Source organism: Podarcis liolepis (genome assembly GCF_965112155.1).
Source record: "Podarcis liolepis genome assembly, chromosome: Z".
NCBI classification, from domain to species: Eukaryota; Metazoa; Chordata; class Lepidosauria; order Squamata; family Lacertidae; genus Podarcis; species Podarcis liolepis.
The window spans coordinates 41,595,244-41,617,239 of NC_139570.1; the positions used below are offsets into that span (position 1 = coordinate 41,595,244).

Here is a 21,996-nt window from a genome sequence, read left to right on the forward strand (position 1 = left end):
GTTAAGGCCAGGCAAAGGCAACTCTGGGGTATGGCGCTCATCTCACTTCAGGCTAGGGAAGCTGGCATTTGTCCGTAGACATTTTTCTGGGTCATGTGGCCAGCATGACTAACCCGCTACTGGTGCACGGAGGACCATGACAAGTGCCAGAGCGTACGGAAATGCTGTTCACCTTCCCACCACAGCGCTACCTGTTTATCTACTTGCACTGGCATGCTTTCACACTGCTAGGTTGGCAGAAGCTGGGACAGAGCAATGGGAGCTCACTATATCACGTGGATTTGAACCTCTGACCTTCTGATCGGCAAGCCCAAGAGGCTCAGTGGTTTAGACTACAGCGCCGCCTGCATCCCTTATCCAGTAATAGCCTTATCTGTAGCAAAGGTCCTCCTGGAACGTTTGCCTCACCATCATCCCAGTTGATAAAGGTCTTCAGCAATGTTAATTAAAAGTTTCCTCCTTGTATATCTACATTGCTGTATTGTTTCCTGATGAGTGTAGGCACAGGATTCATGAAAAAGAACTTGTAGATTGCTCTTGGAATTGCCTCTCTTAATTGTCTCAATTTCAGTTTCTGTAATGGGTGGGACAAAGCTTTGATGGCTTATTTCCCCTAATTGTTCCCCCCCCCTTTTCATTAATTTACAGAGCACTATTAATTATTATTATTCAGAGAAACTAATAAGAGGGAGGGGTATCTGATTAAAGGAATAGGAGGACTTAAAAGACTCAGTAGCATTTTGTCTGTCCATGCTTGGCAGCCAGGCTTTGGAGTTTTCTTGCCACTGACCCCCCCACCCCCACTCCCCCAAAAAGCCTGGAATGCAACAGGCTAACAATGAAATGGAAAGAAGCAGTAGATGGCTATTCTTTTACTTTCCAAGCATCATTTAGTGAGGGAGGACCCAATATATCAGAGCCTCCCGGAGCCTGTAGTGATGACTGCTGGCTTGACAACCCCTGTACCCTTTTAAAATGTGGGGTATTTGAGGGGGGGGTATTGGGTTGTTGTTTCTGATTATATATTTTGTGGTTTTATATTTTGATCTGTGAACTGCCCTGAGACCTCAGGGTATAGGGCGGTGTATAAATTCAATAAATCATAATAGTAATAATAATCCCTACAAATGGCTACAGCTGGAGAGGTTCTGCCTATGGGGCTCTTTCCCCAGTGTAATAAAAAATATTTTATAAATATTGCACACACACCAAAAAAAAAAAAAAAATCTTGCACAGAAGAGGTCCTGTATCTACTCACCTACACAGATGTTCCTCTTTTTTCCTTTTTCCTTTTTCCTTTTTTGAGAAATGGGAAAAAGGAATTTACTTTCCTCCTCTTCCCCCTTCAGATTGCAGGCAAGACTAGTCACTGTCAGAAATAAGATAATAAGCAATGAAAATGCTGATGCAGCAATTTCCTTGTTTATTTTTCTGGCACTAAAAAGTGAGGTGTTGCTACAAGGTGGAGCAGACAGGAACGTTCACCTTTCTTACTAGGAGCAGGGGACGAGGCAAAAGCTGGGAGGTGGATTTACAGCTGAAGCTGCTTGTAGTGGCTGTCAGAACCAGAGGCTACTACGGGTTCAGGGAGGCTTCTCTGTATGTCCGCCCCCCCCCCCCAATTAAAGAGGGTAATGTGTGAACTGATTCAATGGGGCTTTGAAAGAGACATGCAAGTCCATCCTGAAATATTTAAATGAGTGGATGCATGTGATTTTCCTTTCTTAGTAGTGAGTAACAAGTTCACATCGCCCAGAGACTGCATTGTTTGGCTGTGTCCACAGACGGCCACCAAATCCCTACCCCCCAAATTCAGCACCTATTAAAGGAACAGAGCCAAAAGAGGAAAAGACCGAGACACAATGTACACCCATTTTTTGCACAAAAATGTAGCTTTTCTCAATATGGAATCATTCATGCTCATCTTCAACATTCTGCATTCAATCTAGTTTGATACTAGATGGTGCCATCCACAAAGGCTCCTTGATATAAATTTGGAAAACCTCCCCCTTCATTAGATTATCCATGATTATCAGGTGAATGAAGAAGAAAGTGGTGGTCACAATCTTCATATACACCCACCCACCATGCTTTGGATATGCCATCACCCCAATTGCTGGGACCACCTTACACCTGTTTTCAAATGGACACACTGTGGGGTAATGCAGAATCAATCCACAATGACTTACTTTTGGAAAGAAACTAGATTCTTAAGAAGTACTTTTCAGGGACAGATCTGTAGCCCTCCAGATGTCACTGGACTCCAACTCCCATCATCCCTGACTATTGTTGACACTGGAGGGAGCTGGAGTTCAACAGCACTGGGAGGACCACAGGTTTCCCCATCCCTAACTTGCCCAAAATTCTCAAACTTCACAAACTTACAATTCCCAGGATCCATTGTGGGGACACTGCGCTAGTTAAAGTGATATGGAGCTATAACCAACATATTTTTTCAGAGGGTTGTAGGCTGCTATTTCTTTTTAGGGCTCCCATACACACACGTCCTCACTTACTTGAGTAGACGTAGGGGGAGAGTAAGGCTCATACCAGGGCTTTCCTATGAGGAGACATTCAAATATTTTGGTGGAATGGGGGGGGGATGCAAATTTAGGTATTGGCAAGGTCTGTTCATCTCTGCCATTTGAGAAGGGCTTGTTCTAGAAGATTAGCCTAAAGGGAATGTGTGTAATATTGACTGTGAACTAGGGAGCACATCGGCAGACACAGAGGAGGATGGCTCTCAGCAAATGCAGTGGTAGATTTGAACCAAGATTACAGGAGCTGAGAAAAAAATAGCAAGAGTGGGGGGGGGGGGGTTCTGAGAACTGGCTTGACTGGAGTGGGCAGATTTCCATCAACAGCAGCATTACTGCAGGGTTATGGGGGGCACTGAGTGGCAATGGTGGGTGGACCAAAAGTGTCGACAGGTACAGCCAAAACCCAAAATAGACAGATCACCCTGCCCCTTTTACCCCTCCCCTCCTCCTCTCCCTCTCCCTCTTCCACTTTGAATGAATTTCCCCAAATTTGAGCTGGGCCAAAACCCAATTTGAGCTTGGCCCAGCTCAAATTTGAGTTTGTACCACACTCCCTTCTCTGTCTCCTTCTGCCACCCCCCTCTCCATCTCTTTCTGAATTCCCCTTCTCTCCTCTCTCAGACACTCCCTTCTCAGTGTCTTTCCTATGCCAGTTTTCTCCCCTCTCTCTGCCTGCCCCCTTCTCTCTCTCTCTCTCTCTCTCTCTCTCTCTCTCTCTCTCTCTCTCTCATTGATACCCCATTTTCTCTCTGACTCCCCTTCTCTTCCTACTCCTTTCCTGAGGCCCTCTTTCCACCACTTCCTTCTCATTCAGACACCACTTCTGTTTCTCAGTCTCTCTCTCTCTCTCTCTCTCTCTCTCTCTCTGTGTGTGTGTGTGTGTGTGCTTTCTCATCCTCTTTTTATATACCGTTTTATCTCTTTCTGACACCAACACTCCTCCTCCTCTCTCTTGCCACCACTTCCTTCTCACTCTTTTCCCCTTCTTTCCCTCCCTCTATCTTTTACCTCCTTCCCGCTGTGTGCTGCGCTGGGGAAGCGGCAGATTCCTCCTGCCAGGTGTCTGAAGCAATCACTGGCAGAGGGGTTTTGAAATTACCTGAGGGCTGTATTAAATCAGTTCAAGGGCTGCAAATTGCCCGCTTCTGCTATAGAGATTCTGCCATACTCTCCTAAAGAACTGCCTAGTGAGTGAGGGATGGGCACTAAGACCAACATCACTATCACTGATCATTTCAATGGTTCTCTGAATGCATCCTCACTCCATATCACCTGCTGGTGTCTGAAGTCTGCACAATGCCATGAACAGAACACCTAAGTCCGGCTTCCTTCTTATTTTATTTTGTTTATTTATTTTGTGTGTATATATATTTTTACTACATTCCTGCCCATATAATCACCAATGCTGGTCTCTTAAGTACTTTCTAAATCGCTGCTCGCTGATCTTTCTCTTTCTTCTCTTTCTCTCTGTTTATGTCTGTGCCTTTTCTTTTTTGTTATCGTTGTTTTTCCTTCTCTGTGTGTTCTGTAGAGGATGTAGCAAATTTAACAGCCTGTGATGTGATGAATCGTGTAAACCTTGGATATTTGCAAGGTAAATCTCTTTTCCCTGAGAGTCAGGCTTGACTCGTGGTTAAACTGCATGACTGAGAACATGCCATACAGAGGCTCAAGTTAAATGCATCTCATGGGGGGGCGGGTGGCACAGAGGTGGCCATTTTGCATCATCACAACAATTGGGAGGTTCGGGGAAATTTCCCAAAACACCCACCAAAAATTCAGTGGCCTTTTAGGAGGATGTGGTAAATGGCCAATGCGTTGTTCCTCTTCAAAAATCCACCCCCCATTCCACATTACCACATTCCAAATGATGTCAGTTGTATTGGGGGGGTGACCTTTTAAATCCTAATAATTCATCAGGAGCTTCCAAACTGTCACTATTTCGGATAGTGACTATCACGTACCAGAAAACTCATCTTGCGGCAAAGTTGATTTGTAGCATCAAGCCCACTCCCACCCGCTTCCAAGATCAAACTTATTGGAGAAATGGGCTGGAAAATGTGAAATGACCTTTGTTTGATGCAATGCCATCTAACCTCCCCACGAACAAATCAGAATTGGATTATTGGGAAGAACCATTGCTCAGGGGTAGAAGACATTCCTTGCATGCAGAAGGTCTCTGGCAGAATCTCCAGGTTGGGCTAAAAGAGAGATTTCTGCCTTAAATCCTAGGGAGCAGCTGCTTGCCAGGTTAAGCAGTACTGAATTGGATGGACCAATGGTCTGACTTGGTGTAAGGCAGCTTCCTGTGTTCCTATGATCAATAAATAGGTCATATGGAGGTGGTCATAGATGCCAAAATAGACTGAGGATGCAAGAGTTCTTTCTCATAGTCTTCCAAGTCTCAACTAAGGATTGGAGAGAATCTTGATTCATATTGCCTTTAAAGGTGGCTGTACCTAATTTCTGAATCAATATGTGAACTAAATTACAGCCATCTTTTGGAACTCAACACATCTCTTAATTTTGTTACACAGTTCTCCAGCCATTTAATGTGTAAAAAAATGCGTATACTGGGATAAAGTGTGCATGGATATGCATATATAAGTGAAGTTCACACAGAAACACATTAAAGTAAGGAAATTTGCTTTGCAAAACTTTGGGAAACTTGTGCACAAAAACTGGGAATGTTGATGGATTTCCATGAGGACTTTACAAAGAAATCACTGATTGATGCGGAACTGTAGAAAACTGAACTTATGAATGAAAAATGCCACAAGGGTGATCTACCCACTCAGAGATCACACAGTGAACATAATGGCGTTAGGACATGGCCCTAAACTTTGGCCCTCCAGATGTTACTGAACTGTAGTTCTCATCATCCCTGGCCATTGGCTATGCTCACAGAGGCTGATGGGAGGTGTAGTTCCCAACACTTGCCCAATGCTGTGGTCCTTTCTATTGCACCTTCTGCTGGGTTCTAGGCGAAGAATGATGGATCAAACTGCAGAGAGAGAAATCTGAGCTGGGTATTAGGATGGACTTCCTCACTGTATAGGCTGGTTCACATATGCATGTTATTGTTTCTCAGAATCCCATTGGCTCTCATCTCATCATCCTGTGCTTGTTGAGCTGGCTTTTGTCATAATGTTCCTCATTTTCAGGGTCACACTCTGGCAGTACCAAAATGAAGAAGCCAAGGTCCTGTCAAACCCACCATTTCAAGTACAATGTGAATAGTTATAGATGCAGCTAGGATAAGATTCCCAGCTTGGTTGCACTTGGACTCCAGCTCCCATCACTCCCAGCCGGGATGATTGGAACTGGAGTCCAACAACTTCTGGAGGGTTGGAGCACCCACATCCCTGGCCTCAAAGGAGTCTTCGTGGATATTAATAGGACTATGCATGTATGTTTTATACAGTCCCACAAGTTGCACATAATTTGGCATCCTTGAGAAACTCTGCTCCAAATCAGGTTTCTAGTCCTCAAATTCTTGAGGCTTGAAAGTGCCTGGGTGGGTTTCAGGAGTCAGAGCAGAGGAAGCTAAGCAAATACTATATGCCAACAGTGAGTTCAGTTTTCAGAGTGTCAATCCCTTACCTCATCAAAATAAAAAAAATAAAAAATATTTGTTTGTTTATAATCTGTACTTTTTAAAATTAAAGGTGGAATACAACATATGAGAATAATATAAGCACAAAAACATTCTTAAAACATCAATGAATATTGATTGGTTAAAAGTGAAAATAAAACAATGTATGCACTTTTGTGTGTTCATTAAAAAATATAAGTCATTGCAATTTTGCTTACAAAGCTCTATAATGTAAGGCAGTAATCTCCAACACTTTTCGTATATGTGACTGGGGCTAAGAGAGAGAGGAGGGTATTAGACAACCGCATGGGTACATCTGTAGCCCTTCTCCGATTAAAGACTTCCACAGCATACGAGACACAACAAACTTGTGCTTTCGCAAGGTCACCAGGGGAACAAATTAAATATCCAGATGAATGGCTAAAATCAAGGCTTTTCTCTTTTTCTTCTCTTTGCTTGACTTGAGTAATTTCCCTGAATTTAGAGATCCTTCTATCCATATCTGTAAATGGACAACACTCAGATTCCCAGGGAATGTCTTGACCTGGGGTAGCCAGTGCAAGCCAGCAGCTCCATCAGACCCACAGAGATTTACTATCTGGCCTTGACCATAGCCTCCAGTTCCAAAGATCCTGCCGCCGCCGCCCACCTTATGCACCTCCCTTTGCCACTTGGCTCTAATGGAACTGGTCCTGCCAGCGCAGTGAATGGAGAAGCCTTTCTTGGAGGGATGCCTTCTGAAAGTGTTACAGTTGTGTGTGTGTGTCAAAAGGTGTTCCAGGCATTCATACAATGAATTTCTGCAGAGAACAGAAGGGGATATGGGACACACAGAGATGCTCAGAGTCATTTGGGAGCTGCCATCCATTAGGCCTGGTGCAACCGAAGGCAAGGAGGCCAACAGCAGGTGGCACCAACTCATTCTAGTTTGTCCCCATTCTTTTCCCTGCCAGGCTGTCCATGGGCAATGTTGAGACTAGGGAGGTGGAAGCTGACAGACAGGGCTGCCCCCTGGGGTGGATGTAACCAAGAAGTCCAGCAGCTGGAGGACTGGCTAAAGGTGGTGGGGAAACGTCTCCATCACCCAAATGAATCAGCACACATTTTTTTAAAAAAATAACATTTCACAGACAGGCTCAGCCTGAAAGGAATTCATATGACCCAGATCCATCCACCTGACAAGCAACCATCTTTTAACCATTTCTGAGCATGCTCCCATGGCCTGCCCCTCCGACGTGTGGCCCTCCTTTCCATCACCCTGTTTTCCATGCATGCTTCTGTCGTTGTGGAACAACCAGGTCCTTTGTGGAACGCCAGGTTTCTCAGATGGCTTGCACAAGGCCAAGCATACCCACTTCCAAGGGGAGAAGATGCTTCTGCATAAAGCCATGTTTCGTCAGCCTGAGTGGGGTTGTGCTAGGTGTTTTAAACCAGAGCAGAGGTGGAGAACGTGTTGTGTTTTGAAGACCAGAGGCTGCATTCTTTTGGGAGCAGCCTTCTGAGGACCACATGCCCATGGTGGGTGGGATCAGGGGCAAAAGCGGGTGGAGGAAATAATATAAAGTTCACTTTCTACACACTCGCCCATCCATCTCAATCCTCCCGCCGGGCAAATCTAGCCAGGCAAAGGACACTCAAGGGAGCGGCATGCAAGGCAAGACCTGTGGCCAGGGGAGAAGGGAAGTTGCTAGAGATCTGCCATTACACCTCTAGCCTAGTTTAGAGGGGGGGGGGCATTTTTCAGCCCAAGAGCTGCATTGTTTCCTGGGAAACTTTCCAGAGGCTGCATGTCAGTGGTCAGAACAGACAGGCACAAAAGTGAGTGAAGCAGTGAATGCAAATTTTGCCTTCCGTACAGGCGGATAATTTCTACACTCACTGTCCTCCCTCCAAGCAAGCAAGAGGTATTATCAAAGGACACATCCCAGCCAGGAAAAAACACCCCAGGGGCCAGTGAGGGGCTGCATGAGGAGAGGGGTATGTGGTCTGGGAAGAATTATGAGGGTCAGGTCAAGTGATTTGGAGCACTACATTTGTGCCCTGGTCCTGAGGTTCACCACACCTGAGCTAAAGTCAGCCCCAGAACTGTTCCTGGGATGATAATAATGGCCATTATTGCATGCTGGAAACCTGCATGCCTCAAAATACTAAGGCGGGTGAGTAGGTCAGAATCCCCCCCCCCCTTGTAGTTGTGATTCAAACACTCCAAAGGGCTCAAAGGTTTGCCATTCTTTACTAAAGGATTTGCTGTTTTACCAGTCCTCCTCATATTTCTTGCAGATGAAATGAATGACCATCAGAACACGTTGTCCTATGTTCTCATCAACCCTCCTCCAGACACACGCCTGGAACTCAACGACATTGTGTAAGTACCTTTGACGTTGACCGAAACCATTGATGGTGTAAGTTGAATAGATAGAACATCTTTCATATCTGGCTCCAGGAGTGCTATGTGGGTAAAACGGCTGAGTAGGGCCACCGGAAGAAGCAGGGCCTTCTCAGTGGTGGCACCCCAGTTCTGAAACTCCAACCCTTTTGAGGTTATTCTGGCAACATGGTAAGGCTTATTTGTTCTCCCAGGTCTTTAGTTGGATAATTTATTGCTATCCATCTTACTGCTTCATTTACAATATTTTGGGTGATATTCAGCTAGAAAAATAACTCCATTTCCCCAACAGGACTCTCCTCTCCTCCTTTCCTCCCATACACCCTATCCCCAAATTTAGGGGGTGCAAAGGGGAGAGGAGAGTTGTTTTGCTCACGCAAAACGCTACATAGCACTGTGTTAAATACAACCCAATGTAGTTGTGCTTTTGCTTTTGCTTTCATGGTGTGTTGTTATTGTTACCCGCCGTGGGTTCTCAAGAGAGGAAGGGGGGGCACAAGAAATATAATAACATAACAGCAATGCGTAATCATTTCTGCCTAGGTATTTAATACGACCCGATCCCTTAGCTCATGTCGAAAATGAGACCCACAGTCGAAAGAGCAGCTGCAGTAACAAGCTGGACCCGTGTAGCCCCGAAACGAGAGATGAGACGCAGCTGTGAGAACCTCCCTCCTTTTGCACGGACACTATTGCCTCCCCCTCTTGTCCATGCATGGAACTATAACAGAACTTAATGGATGAACTTTGCTGAAGGGGATGGACAGTTTTCTGCAGGGATTGAAGATGAGCTCCTCATCGAAAAGACAAAGACAACCGCTTGGTTGGGGATCCTGACCAGCTTACCGAGTGACCCACAGGGCACTGAGAAAAAGTCACATTTCCTCCCCCCTCCCCAACCTGGCTTTGTGTCTCCCCCAGAAAAGTTTCCAATGGAAGGTCCTGAGAGTTTCAGAATTAAAGGAAACATGGTCCAATCGAAGACATGGATGATTCGTACAAGTCTCAGTTTTAATCATTTCTTTTTAAAATGCTTTTTTGGGAGAGGGAAGGTGGGATGGTTTTTTTTAAATGTACCAAATCTATCTTCATTGTCAAAGACTGGAAGGTTTCCACAGGTGATTGTTGCACCAGGTGTTTCAGCCACCCATCCAGTCCAGAAGGAAGGCCACATTATGTACAAAGCAAAACAGCTTCAAAACCGAAAACAATGAAGCATTCCAGTGGTGGTTACTTATGATTTGCTAGGTATCTTTATCCTCTAGACATGTGTTGCCATGTCCTATAAGAGGAAATCTGGTAAACACAAGGAATCACGTTAGAGTGGTCATAACTGTCATGAGAATTAGCTGTAACCATTTGCTGGAGACTCAAGATGTCCATTTGGATAGAATTGTTTACAGAAGGGACAACTTCGTTGTTGGATGAGCGCTGTCAAGCTGCAAGGGGCCTTGACTAAGTATCTTATTGAATTATCTTCCTTGAGTTAGGAACGCACCTCTCCATTACAAAACGTGCGTCTATTCCCATCCTATAAACCAGGGATGGGGAGACTGTGGGCCTTCAGATGCTTTTTGGCTTCCATCAGCTCCAGGCAGCATGGATAGCAGCCCATGATGTTGGGAGTTGGAGTCTGACAGTGTCTAGAGGTCCACATTTTCTTTATCTGCTTGCAAGTGATGAACTGGTGACCATTCGTGATATAATTTAGAGGCATTTATCTGAGAGGAGATGGAAGTTTGCTAGTAAACTTGCTAGACTCAAAAGTGGTACTTGGCGTGGTGTGTGTGTGTGTGTGTGTGTGTGTGTGTGTGTGTGTGTGTGTAAGGGTCTAAGAATGAATATCTGCTGTTCATCTTTTCCACTGCCTCTACCTCTTCATGGCCTGAGTGGTGGTGGTTGTTTTAAAGAAAATAATTACACACAAGTCGCCAGTGAGGGGTCAGGAAACAGTGACTTTGCTCTGGTTTGGCTCCAGGCAAAACACTACTAAACTTTAGGTTACGTAAATACAATCCTGGTAACAACACACACAATGTAACAGGCTGTTTTTGACTATGTAACTTCTATTTCAAACACAATTCAACATGTAATAACTCACAAAGTGTAATTCCATAGACCAACACATGATGCAAACAGAACATATCAAGAGAAATTAAAGCCCAATGGATGGTCAGGAGATAAAGTCCATTCAGTTCCTAAACTGGCATATTGGCAATAACCACAATATGGTGACAAGGATTCCGGGATAATACCTTGTTTCGCCCAACCGGGCTTCGTCAGCCATGCATACTCTAAATTAAACAAACGTGATATAACATAATCCTTATACAAACCAAGTAACACAACATACAAATTAAACAAGTTTATATACCATATTCTTGTATGACGGAAACATGGAACAAAATAAATTCAGTTAATCCAATCACTGGCCAAAGTTCCTTTTTATACAGAGAGGCAGTATAGATTCTAACACAGGTAGCTACAATTTCTGTAAATGTTAATGAGAGAGACCATATTTTCATGTTTAACGAAATTAATGATGTACCTTTAAGAATTAACACTTCCCGCCGGAGCGGGACCTATTTATCTACTTGCACTTTGACGTCACCCCGTCATGGGGATTCAAACCGCCGACCTTCTGATCAGCAAGTCCTAGGCTCTGTGGTTTAGACCACATTGCCACTTGCATCCCTAAAGCCTTCCTTATTAGAAAACTCATATTGTGGTTATTGCCAATATGCCAATTTAGGAACCGAATGGACTTTATCTGAATACTGGCCATGGTGGCTGAGGCTGATGTCAGGCAACAACATCTGGGGCACTACAGATTTTTCATCCCCTGTTTTTCAGTGTACGTGCCTCAACATCATCAGAGCCTGCAAAAAGCCAAAGGAGAGATGTAATGTTGCAACAGTGGAGTATTCCATTTGGTTCTAACTTGGTAGCATTTTCTTTTCCTCATGAGTGAAACTAGAGAGACAGTACTCTGTCACACCATACTAAATTCTGATAGGACCCATGCAGGGCCAGAGAAAGTTCCTTTGGGGGACCAGACCCAGCAGCTACTGGGGTTGTGGGGGGAGAAATTTAGTTCAGTACACATTTAAAGGGGGAGCCTACCTAATTAGTACTCCTGAAACAATATATGAATCAAACTGGAGCAATCCTTCAACATTTGCACACCCCTGGATTTTGCAATGCACTTCCTACAGCCAAGCAAGGCATACAGAATGCCTTGCTGATAGGATAAAATGTGCATTAAAAATACCTATGTTACTAAAAAACAGGAAAATGCATTATGTTAAAGGGAATTAAGTGCAATCTATTTGGAAAAATTCACAGCATAAAGTTGATGAATTTTCATGAGGATTTAAAATAATAATAATGCACAAATTGAGGCAAAAATGTAGAGAACTGAAGACTGAAAAATGGGAAACTGAGAGAAACAAAAATTAGTAGATTTGCCCATCCCTCCCTGATTTTGTTTGTTTTCTCATTCTAAAGGACCAACATGACTTAACAGAAGAGAAATTCATTGCCCCTCTTCCTTGCCCAAATTTGATGAAGCAGCATCTAAAATTAGAGTGATGGCATTATGGCGGTTTCATTTTTTCCTATCGATCTTTATATGAAACATTACTTGCTTAACACATCTCACCTTTAAAAAAATTCATAGATTACTTCTAAAGTGTAAATTTACATCTACTGAGGCATTCAAAGAAAAACAATGTATTTAGCAATGGCTGATGGACTACTGAATACAAATGTTTAATTTTTCTATTACTTTCAATCAGAAGACACATGTAAAATAAATATTTTATTTTTGTAACTGTCCTGCCAGCGGACATTCATAAAAAGGAAGAATATTTATCTACAAAATGTTCTGTCAAGGAAATGTATTCTTGGCTTACTTGGGTATCATTTTAATGATATGAGCAAATTTGTTCTGTTTATGAAATTATATACAGGGGACTCTCCACTTATGCTGGGGTTATGTTCCAGGGATTGTGCCTAAAGCCAAAATTGCATATAGTCGAAATACATTGGGTTCAATGGCAGGTAGGATTGCCAACGTTTCCCCCTATACACCTGCCCCATTTCCACCCCCGTCTTAATTTACCGTATCTTATTTTTTTAATTGCCAAGTGTTTAAAGCTGAATGTTCACAATTAAATGTGCCTAAGTTGCAAGTTGTCTGTACTGTTTCCAAATATATGGGAGGGTGATGATTTATGTAAGGAGCGTTTATCAATTTATACCCTATATCACAAACAGAAAACTTTGATCTTGAAGAACTTTTTCAGACTGTAGAGATGGTTGTGTTTTTATTTATTATTTTATTTGGACAAAAAAAAATGATGGCAATAAAATAAAAAAAATGTTCAAATTTTTGAGGGATGTTTTGAACTCTAAATTGCAGTGTCATAAATGTGAGCTTAAAATACCGAGTGTTGGGGGAATGAGAAACTGAGCACAGTGAAATTGACGCATTCATCCATTCCTTTTTGAAAAATGGAACCAACTTCCATTGAGGGAAAAGATTGCAGCCTCATCACCCTTGACAAAGTTTTACTTTGGTAGCAAGTGAGTGGGTGGGGGAACCCACTGGGCTACTTCTTAGACTTGGCATCAAGTTCAGTCTTTAAGCAGCCTTCTTGCTCCCCAACATTTCCTAAAGGGCTTTCATAGGCAACCACATAGTCTTCCCTCATATCAGCTGAGTCAGCCTCCGTATGCTCACCTGGCAAGCTTGTGCTTTCCTCTTCAGCCAGAAGGGGGAAATTGATCTGGCACATTTTCTGAACCAAAGGGCAGCTTGATGTGATGGTTGCGGCCTCTTCATATCCACCCCCTTGAAAGCTTGAATAAATCATGTTGCTGCAGCTCTTATCAGACGTAGGAAGCTCCAGCAGCCACAGATTCTCATCTGTCGTGAAGAGGAGGCCGATAGGGGTGTCATAGCAGGAATTCAGATCCGTTGCTTTGGAAAATGAGCCAACACCATCCTCTTTACCTTCTGCAAAACATGGATTGGCAGTGCCAATGGCAAAAGACTCTAAAGGTGCTTCTGCATCCAGGATTTCTTCACTCAAGGTTCTGAGGCTCACACCCCTTGGAGGGTACATGTCCACTCTGTGGTCAACCACCATCTTAGCTTCTAATGTCCCCACAACCCCCAGGCTCCTATCCTGACCTTTTAGAATCAATTGCATGGTGTTCTTAGTCGGCGGGAAGACAGTGGCAAGTGCTGTTGTGTGGGCCAGAGGAGAAGGAGTCTCTAAATCACCTTCCCTCTGCCCATGATGAGGAATTGCACAGGAAGGGTGAAGGGCTGATAAAGAGATTGGTTGCCAGACGTCTTCCAACTTCGACCTCTCAGCATTTTGGTGCAGACCAAGGGCTGCTTCATGTTCTGCAGGATGAAACATAAAATTAGGGATTGTATGTTTCTTTCATTTGTTTATGATGTTCCAAGTTTTCCAAGTGATAAAGAGATGCACACAATCTCCTGCTGCTGCCTCCCAATCACATTTAATTAGGGAATTAAACCCTAAACTCCTATTTGGAGAGCAAGAGCCAAATGGCCATTGGTCTTGAGTACAAGGCCAATGGTGGGGTGGGAATGGGGCTCATAATATCGGTTCTCCTTCTGTACTTAGGAAGTAAAGGCTGGTGATGGAGATGAATGTAAGAACACCATAAGAGCCGGCTGGCTCAGGCCAATGGCCCATCTGGGTCCAGCATCTTGTTCCTTCAGTGGCCAACCAGATGCCTGTAGGAAGCCCAGAAGCAGGACCTGGGCACAAAAGCACACTCCCCCTCTGTGGATTCCAGCAACTGGTATTCAGATGCCTTGTTGCCTCCAGCTGCTGAGGCAGAGCATAGCCATTGAGGCTAGTAGCCACTGAAAGCATTATTCTCCATGAATTTGTCTATCCAGCCATAATCAAATAATTAATCAAATAAATATTCAGATGCATCTCAATATCGAGAATGTGTTGTGGCCCCTGAAAACACCTCCCTTATCTCTTCCTTCTCTAGTCATAGGTCTGGTAAAGGGGGGGGGGGGATACATGTTGTAGTGACATTGCATAAGGATGCCACATCATGCATCTTATTTTAACCAGACATTATCAAAGGAGGATGAGCCAGGGCTGCTGTTGTGGTCAGTGGACATGTGCTCCCTGATTTTCTCCATGCTGCTGCTAAACTGCCCCACTTAAAAAATGATAATGCATGCTCAATGTTACCTTTCAGGTGGTCTTTGTCAGTGGAAGACCACTGGGTGGCTTTATCTAGCCTTCTGGAGGTCCTAGGGGTGGTGCTCTGTTGAGTGTGTCCCCTCTGAGCTATCCAATACTGGTTGGGTTCCTCTCTATCGCTTCTATGTTTCCACATTCTTTTGGTGGTGGGTACATTCCTTGACAAAGAAATGTCTGGGCCTTGTTGCTGGATCCCAGCTTTTCTATGTTCAAGAACTCTTGATCTGGCCTGTGTTGTAGTATCCAAGTATTGGGAGTTGCTCCCTCCTTCCTCAGGATATTGTGTGATGGACAGCGTTTCAGTATATGCATCCTTTGGAGACCTGGGGCTGTAATCCTCTGACTGGCTGGGCACATTGGAAAGGCAAGAAGTGGAAGTCATGCCACAGTATGGAGGGGTGTGCAGATCACCTGGTCGCTTGCTCTGCTGTTTTCTTCTGCCCTTGCTTGGCAAGGAGGAATAGCCTTTGGAATAAATATCAGTCTTCCAAGATGACTGTCCATTTCTGGTTGGCTGCTTAGAATGGCTTCCCTCTGTGAAGCGTTCTCCATACAGTTTCTCTCCAGAGGCTTTTCTGTATCTACGAGATGTGCCACTACCACCCTGGTAGTGATGACTAGGTCTTCCAGACATTGACATGTTCTTCTTCTTTGTTGCCAGCCAACTATGGGTAGTAGAGTTCAATCCACTCTGAGCCAACTCTTTTCTCTCGGAAGGGGTCTTGTAAAACATGGAAGAGTCTCTCTCCCTCTTGAGGGCACTTCCATCTGGAAAATCTATATGGACCAAAGCTTCGGAGTCCTGAACACCACCAAGCTGAGTCTCTGGGTGTGATATCTGTCCATCCAACTGGTGATTGACTCCTTCCCTCAACTCTGAAAACATGAAAAGCCAGAGAGAGAAAACACAAATCCTACATCACAAATACAGGTGACACATGGAATGCACACATGCATCAATAAAAATTAACTTGGGAAATTTGTTTGGAGTGCTCCATTAACCAGAGGTCCTCAGCCGCATTTCTATCTAACTCTGTCTGTCTGTCTGTCTGTCTGTCTGTCTGTCTCTTTGTCTATTTCTCTCTCCATGACAGTGAAGAAGAGGGAGAGAAGGGAGTAGCAGAGAGAAAGAGAAGGGGGAAAGCTGGACAAAGGGAAGTTCCACAGATTTTTGGCTCTTGCTCTGCCCATCAATGGCTTTGACCACACCCACCACCAGCATGCAGACCCTTGACTGATTGCCCCCAATTTGAAGTAACCTTGACAGACACAAAGTCACCAAACCCTGAACTACATGAACCTGATTTATTTATTCAGCTTGTTTCATCCAGGAAAATCTGCTGGTAAAGATACAAGTCATTTCCACACCATACATTTAAAACACATTGCTCCCCCCGCCCCCCCAAAAGAATCCTAGGAACTGTAGGTTGTTGGGAAATATAGCCCTGTGGGGGGTAAACAACAGTTCCCTGGATTCTTTAGGAGAAACCATGTGTTTTAAAATGTATAGTGTGGAGGAATCCATAGTATAATCAAATGCTTACAATGGTTTCTCTGTTCCGTGTTGGTCACTCACCATGTTTCTTCCACTCCATCTGATGTAAAGTTGCATGCTGGATGCACGGGCAGCAGGATCCTGCACCCCTCTTTGCAAATGATTGCTCCTGACTGCCATGGGCTCTGGGAGATCTAGAGGCGTCATTCACCCTGTTAATATATCCCCTGTGTGCCAGGCAGCAAGACAGGTTGTCTCCTTTCTCATGGAGAGTCACAACGGTTTTACCCACAGGATCCGTCGATAAAAAGGCAACCACCGGCCTCTTGAGGAAAGATTTGGCCTGTCCCAAATCTTGTGCTCTACAGGTTCCACAGAAGCAGCCACAGAATGGCCCTCTAGCAATGTTGACCCTTTCCGAATGGCTTGCAGCATTGTCCATGATGGGAAAACTAGAAGGTTTCAGTGGGTCCACGTTTGAGGTCTTCTGTTTGCTTGAGGACATTTTGGTCGATTTCTTTTGGGACGGTGGTTTGTCTTCAGTCTGCTTTGCAAAGGGGATGCAGTTACAATAGCTGGGAATGCAGCAACAGATGACTAGGCCTGGAATTAAACCAACGAGGAGTCCTCCTGCACCCATGGAGATAAAGCATGGTAGAGATGAATGGTCAGCTTCATGATCTGCAATTTATTTTGTCTGCTTTATTCTATTTGCATCCCAGGCTTCCTCCAAGCAGCTTACAGTGGCATGCATTGGGGAGGGAGTTGCCCTAGACAAGGTCAGGCTATCTTTCCATCAAGCTCAGTATTGTCTGGACCAGGGGTTGGGAAGCCCTCGCCTGTGGCTTCATACAGCCTGCAAGCAGATTTCATCCAGCTCTCAGGGTGCCCTCCCACCCATCAGGAAAGAAACAAAGCACAAGGACTTGGCCATTGTGCAAAGTATGAAATCCCAGCTCTTGGGAGTGGTCTGTAGCTCAGTAGCAGAGCATCTGCTTTGCATGCAGATGGTTCCAGGTTCAGTTCCTGGCTTCTCCAGGTAGGGCTGGGAGATACTCCCTGTCTGAAACCCTGGAGAGCCACTGCCAGTCAGTGTTGACAATACTGCCCTAGATGGAGCAACAGCCTGAGTTGGCATTAAGGCAGTTTCTTATGTTCCTATCTGATGCAAGAGCATCAAAGCAGAAGGAAAAGAAGGAAAAATGTCCCGGTGGGGTGGGGTGGGGTGACGGACTTGTCCTCCTTCCAATTACACAAAAGGTGCCTATTTGTTTTGAAGCTGGGTGCAGGCAATATTTGGAATGCAACTACATTTTGAAATCTGAAGCTGTAAATAACTGTAAGGCAGGGTGTGCATTAGCTTTGTTTACGTTCTTCTGCATTATGTCCTTTGTACAGTTCAACTACGGTACATTTAAAGAAAAAACTATCCAACACTGTTTAGCAAATATTGTAAAAATAGTTTAGTCATAAAACGATGGTTACAGGAATAGTGATTCTGCTACTGTTTTTGGTGGGACTGCAGCATTTAGGTGACTAATTGACTAAGTTAATCAATTCAAAGCGTTTTGATTTATCAAAAGGTCCAGCTTTCAAACATGTGCTTAAATAGCATTTACCTAGAAAGCCATAAAAAAAGCTGAGGTTCAGTATAGCTGATGGCAGGAGGTGTGTGGTTGGGGATGGAGAGGGAGGCAGAGAGACACAATCTCCAGGCCTGATGCTCATCACTTGGTGTCCTGCAAAGTTGGGGGGTCTATCACAAACAATATCATCGAGATACTGGATTTTGGCCATCAGTGGCTCCATAGATCTTGCCAGTTGGCAATTGCACTCCCATGGGTTTTTGTGAAGAAATAAGAAGTTTACAGAACCTGGAAGGATGGGCAAGACACTCAACCTGTTTTGGAACAGTAGAAGATGTTTGAGTGTTTGCAAAGGCTGAAAAACCTCGTGGTTGATGAACATGATTTTGTTGCTTGATAAGTCCAGTTTGGTCAACAAAGGCAATCCATAGAAAGTGTCCATTGGAAGATACTGGATCAAATTAGAAGACACAACCAGTTCATCCAGCTTGGCCAGGTTTTCAAATGTTCTTGGAGGAAGGTATGCAATTCTGTTGGCCCCAAGGAAGAGTTTGCTGAGTATTGGCATCTCTGAGAACCATGACCTTCTCAATATGTCCAAACTATTGTTGGTCAGAATCAGTTCATCCAGGAGCAGAAGACCTGAGAAAGCCATTGGCTGAACCATGCAACTAAGGAGGTGGTTGTTGCTGAGATTCAATACCCTCAGGCGGTTGGCATGAATTGTGGAAAAGGTGAGGTTGGTCAGGGATGAAACTAAGAATCCAGTGATTGACAGGAACTGGAGGTTGGAGAATTTTGTGAAGGACAGTGGAGGAATCTCACTAAGGTTCCCATGACGTAGGTATATCTTCTCTGTGTAACTTGACAAACCTACTAAGACTGAATACAAGGGGAAGGGGTGGGGGAGGGTGGGGAGACACTTAGACAGAAAACTACAAGGCAAAGCAACATTTGGACTTACGACTGCTTACTGGAAATACACAGGATAGGGTAACTCACATTCTGCACTGAGGGAAGCAGGACTCTGCAGTTTGCATACACCATGCAGAAAAAGCCTATGTGCAATGGTGCTTCTCTTTTGTTTTGTTTTATTACATTTGCATTCTGCTCTTTCTCTCAGGATTATCTACATAAGAGGCAGGCAACTGTGGCTCTCCAAATCTGGCCAAACTACATATCCCATCACCCTTGGTCATTGGCCATGCTGGCTTGGGCTGATGGGAGTTAGAGTGCCCCAGGTTCCTGAGCCCTGAGATATCTATGTCTATATCATTATTTCCTCCCTCACCCATTTTATCCTCATAAGGACACTGTGAGGTGTGGCTGGCACATAGTCACCAGGGATCACAATGGCTGAATGGCAACTTGAATCTAGGCTTCCCTATTCCTAATCCAATGCTCCAGCCATTGTGCCACACTGGATCTCATGGTAATAGTTTTTGAAGTCCAACCACCACCAATAAAATGTATTGTAGCAAAATACTCTTAAAATGTGCATCTTGAGAGAATCTGTTTATTTTAAATGTAGTTTAACACAGAAATTAGTCAGAGCAGACTTATGGGTAAACAAAAGTGGAATTGACACAGCCCCCAAATAGACTGATCTGCCCATGCTTAGGCACCACTGTTGCCGTATTTCAAAAAGTAGAAATCAGGACACCCTAAAAGTGGTTGAATGAATTTTTTTTCCTTCTTTTTTTTTTTACAAAAACACCAACAAATGCATCCCCCCCCCCAATTGACTTGCCTAAGATCCAGGACAAAGAACCACATTTCGGAATTTCCCCCCAGACGTCAATTCTGCTTTTGAAATCCCAGTAATGTCCAGGAAAATCCAGATACGTGGCAGCCCCACGTGGCACCAGATAATGATAGTTGGTGCATTGCAGAACTGCTTAGCCCACAGGTGGGGAGCCTCAGGCCTGGAGGGCAAATGTAGCCCTCCAGGCCTCTCTACTTGTCCTTTGGAACTCTCCCCAGGCCACACTCTCTCTTCTTCCCAAGCCACACCCCACACTAGCCTTGCTTCACACTTTCCTTGAATGGCTGGAACATCCTCGAACTCTGATAATGCTTCTTCCTTGCCTGGACAGAGGCTTTGGAGAGGCACATGAGTGTGTGCAGAAACTTGCCTACTGTACAAAGGTAAAAGTTAAATGCATTGCTCTGCCCACTTTTGCATCTGGCTGTGCTCACAACTGGCATGTAGTCCTCAGAAGGCTACCCAGAAGGAAACATGTCCCACGTGCTAAAAAAAATTCCCCGTCCCTGACTTATCCGCTGAGACAGTTACAGGAAGTGATGGGGAGGAGGAAGTGGAAGTGTGGGTTTGAGTGGGGCAGACTCACCTTCTGAGAGTGCTGAGACGTGCTCACATTTTGCTGCATATACAGAGCAGGACTGACAGCGGGGAGGACAGAGCAGGGCAGCTTCCTTGGAAAGCAGCAGCAGCTGCAATGCACCAAACACCACCATACCTGTTCAGTACAAAGTAGAGGAAACTCAAATCTCTCCTGGAGTCCCTTCAGAGAGTCCCTTTGGTTCCCAGGAGTGATGATGCTGCAATAAGGAGGAGCTGCAAAGTAGACTCTTTTTGTCCATGGAGGCTGCTCCTCTGGAGTGAATGGGGAGCTCCCCACACCAGCCTTAGCCCTCAACCAGCCTTCTAACTTTCAGCCCAGCCCGGGGGTAGAACAACCTGCTAGCTTCCTCCTACTTAGTCTCAGTGTTGCCCTTGTAGAATGCAGTGGGGAGGAGAATGGGAGCAAAACCAGAATTAGTTGGCTCCATGTTAATGGAAGACAATCTTACTTGGCTATGAGCGATCACCAAAGAAAGAATAAAGAACTGTTGGTTTGCCCGCCTCCTGCCCCTGCCCCACCAGTCCCAGTGGACACTAGCCACCACTGCTTTCTGTGACCTTGGACTTCTGACCTCAACAAGCAGTAGTCTCCCAGCAGGAGTTGAAAAATAATGTCCCAGGTCTCAATATCAGTATGGAAAAGCACAACTCATCCCTCAGACTGGTGCCATCTTAAACTCAGTCTACATACACAAGGAGCCAAATCAGAGCAGGCTGGATTATATGACTTTTGCCTTCAGCTGTGGGGAATCTCATTTTTGCAAGACAGCATTATGCAGGAAAACTTCCCTACATATAAAACACAGCAGGGAAATGGGCTGGATCAAAACTTTGCTCCCTGGCATGCTGGAATTTTTTTACTTACAGGGATTTATTTATTTTTTTACATTCACAAATGACTTGCCCTCACCTGTAGCCTGAAGTGGTACAGTCCATTATGCCACCTCAAGAGGCCTATCATCTCATTCTTACAAATGCGTAGACCACATATGCACCCCTAATTTAATGTGTGTTGGGCTTGACTTCTCCTTCTTCAAAGAATGAGACCAGGATTCAGAGTGGAGGGGAAGGATTGTCCTCAGGGCCAGGCCCAAAAGCATCTAATGTAATTGAAGGAGTTATGGAGCCAGAACCCCAGTTTCAAAGACATCACATTGGGGATTGCATCTCAGAAGCTCCAGTGCAATTGGAATCTACACCACTCTATTGAAGTAAATGTCTATTGGAAGACACTGCCCCCCGTTAAATGAAGAGGCCCCTCTCAGTGAAAGGGGAACTACCTACTGAGACAGGGCCTTGGCTCCTGTATAAAGCTCAGTCCAAAAGTAACTGGTGCTGAAGCAACATCTGAGGTCTGCTCTTATGAACAGTACTATTTGGCCTAAGACCTGTGTGGAGTTATCCAAGGCACCCTGGCCTCTGCTGAGGTCAGTGTTTCCATCAGGACAATGTTGCCTTCAGTATCATCTGGCTCTTTGCACGCTGCTGGTCCCCCACTCTTGCTCCCTGGGTCACCCACTATGATAATTACATACGCTTCTGGTTCATGTGTGTACGAGAGAGGTAAAGAAGGGCTGGGGTGTCACAGAGAGAGGAAGAAAAAAATAGTAATGCATTCTTGCAGTGCTCAGACTCCTCCCACTTTTATGTTCTGGTTTCACCCACCATTGGTTGTGGCTCCTGATTGGCTTTTCCTACAAGGCCACAGCCCTTCCTAGGTATGGTTGCCCATCCCTGTCATGGTGTAGTCAATTGTCTCTCAA

At 44.7% G+C, this 21,996-nt stretch overlaps 1 protein-coding gene across 14 annotated transcripts in view; it reads left to right on the plus strand.

Moving 5' to 3' along the window:
- KCNT1 (potassium sodium-activated channel subfamily T member 1) overlaps nucleotides 1-9,509 on the plus strand; it is a 200,063-nt gene extending 190,554 nt beyond the window's left edge. For 10 of the 14 annotated variants that reach the window (XM_083485754.1, XM_083485744.1, XM_083485750.1 and 7 more), the window contains 3 exons: nucleotides 4,072-4,134; nucleotides 8,416-8,500; nucleotides 9,065-9,509. In XM_083485754.1, the coding sequence (XP_083341880.1) occupies nucleotides 4,072-4,134; nucleotides 8,416-8,500; nucleotides 9,065-9,185 (269 nt within the window). In that variant the 3' untranslated portion in view covers nucleotides 9,186-9,509. The remainder of the gene's footprint in view (nucleotides 1-4,071; nucleotides 4,135-8,415; nucleotides 8,501-9,064) is intronic. The other 4 variants (XM_083485752.1, XM_083485755.1, XM_083485753.1 and 1 more) reach the window with 1 other exon arrangement.
- Nucleotides 9,510-21,996: the final 12,487 nt, after the last annotated feature.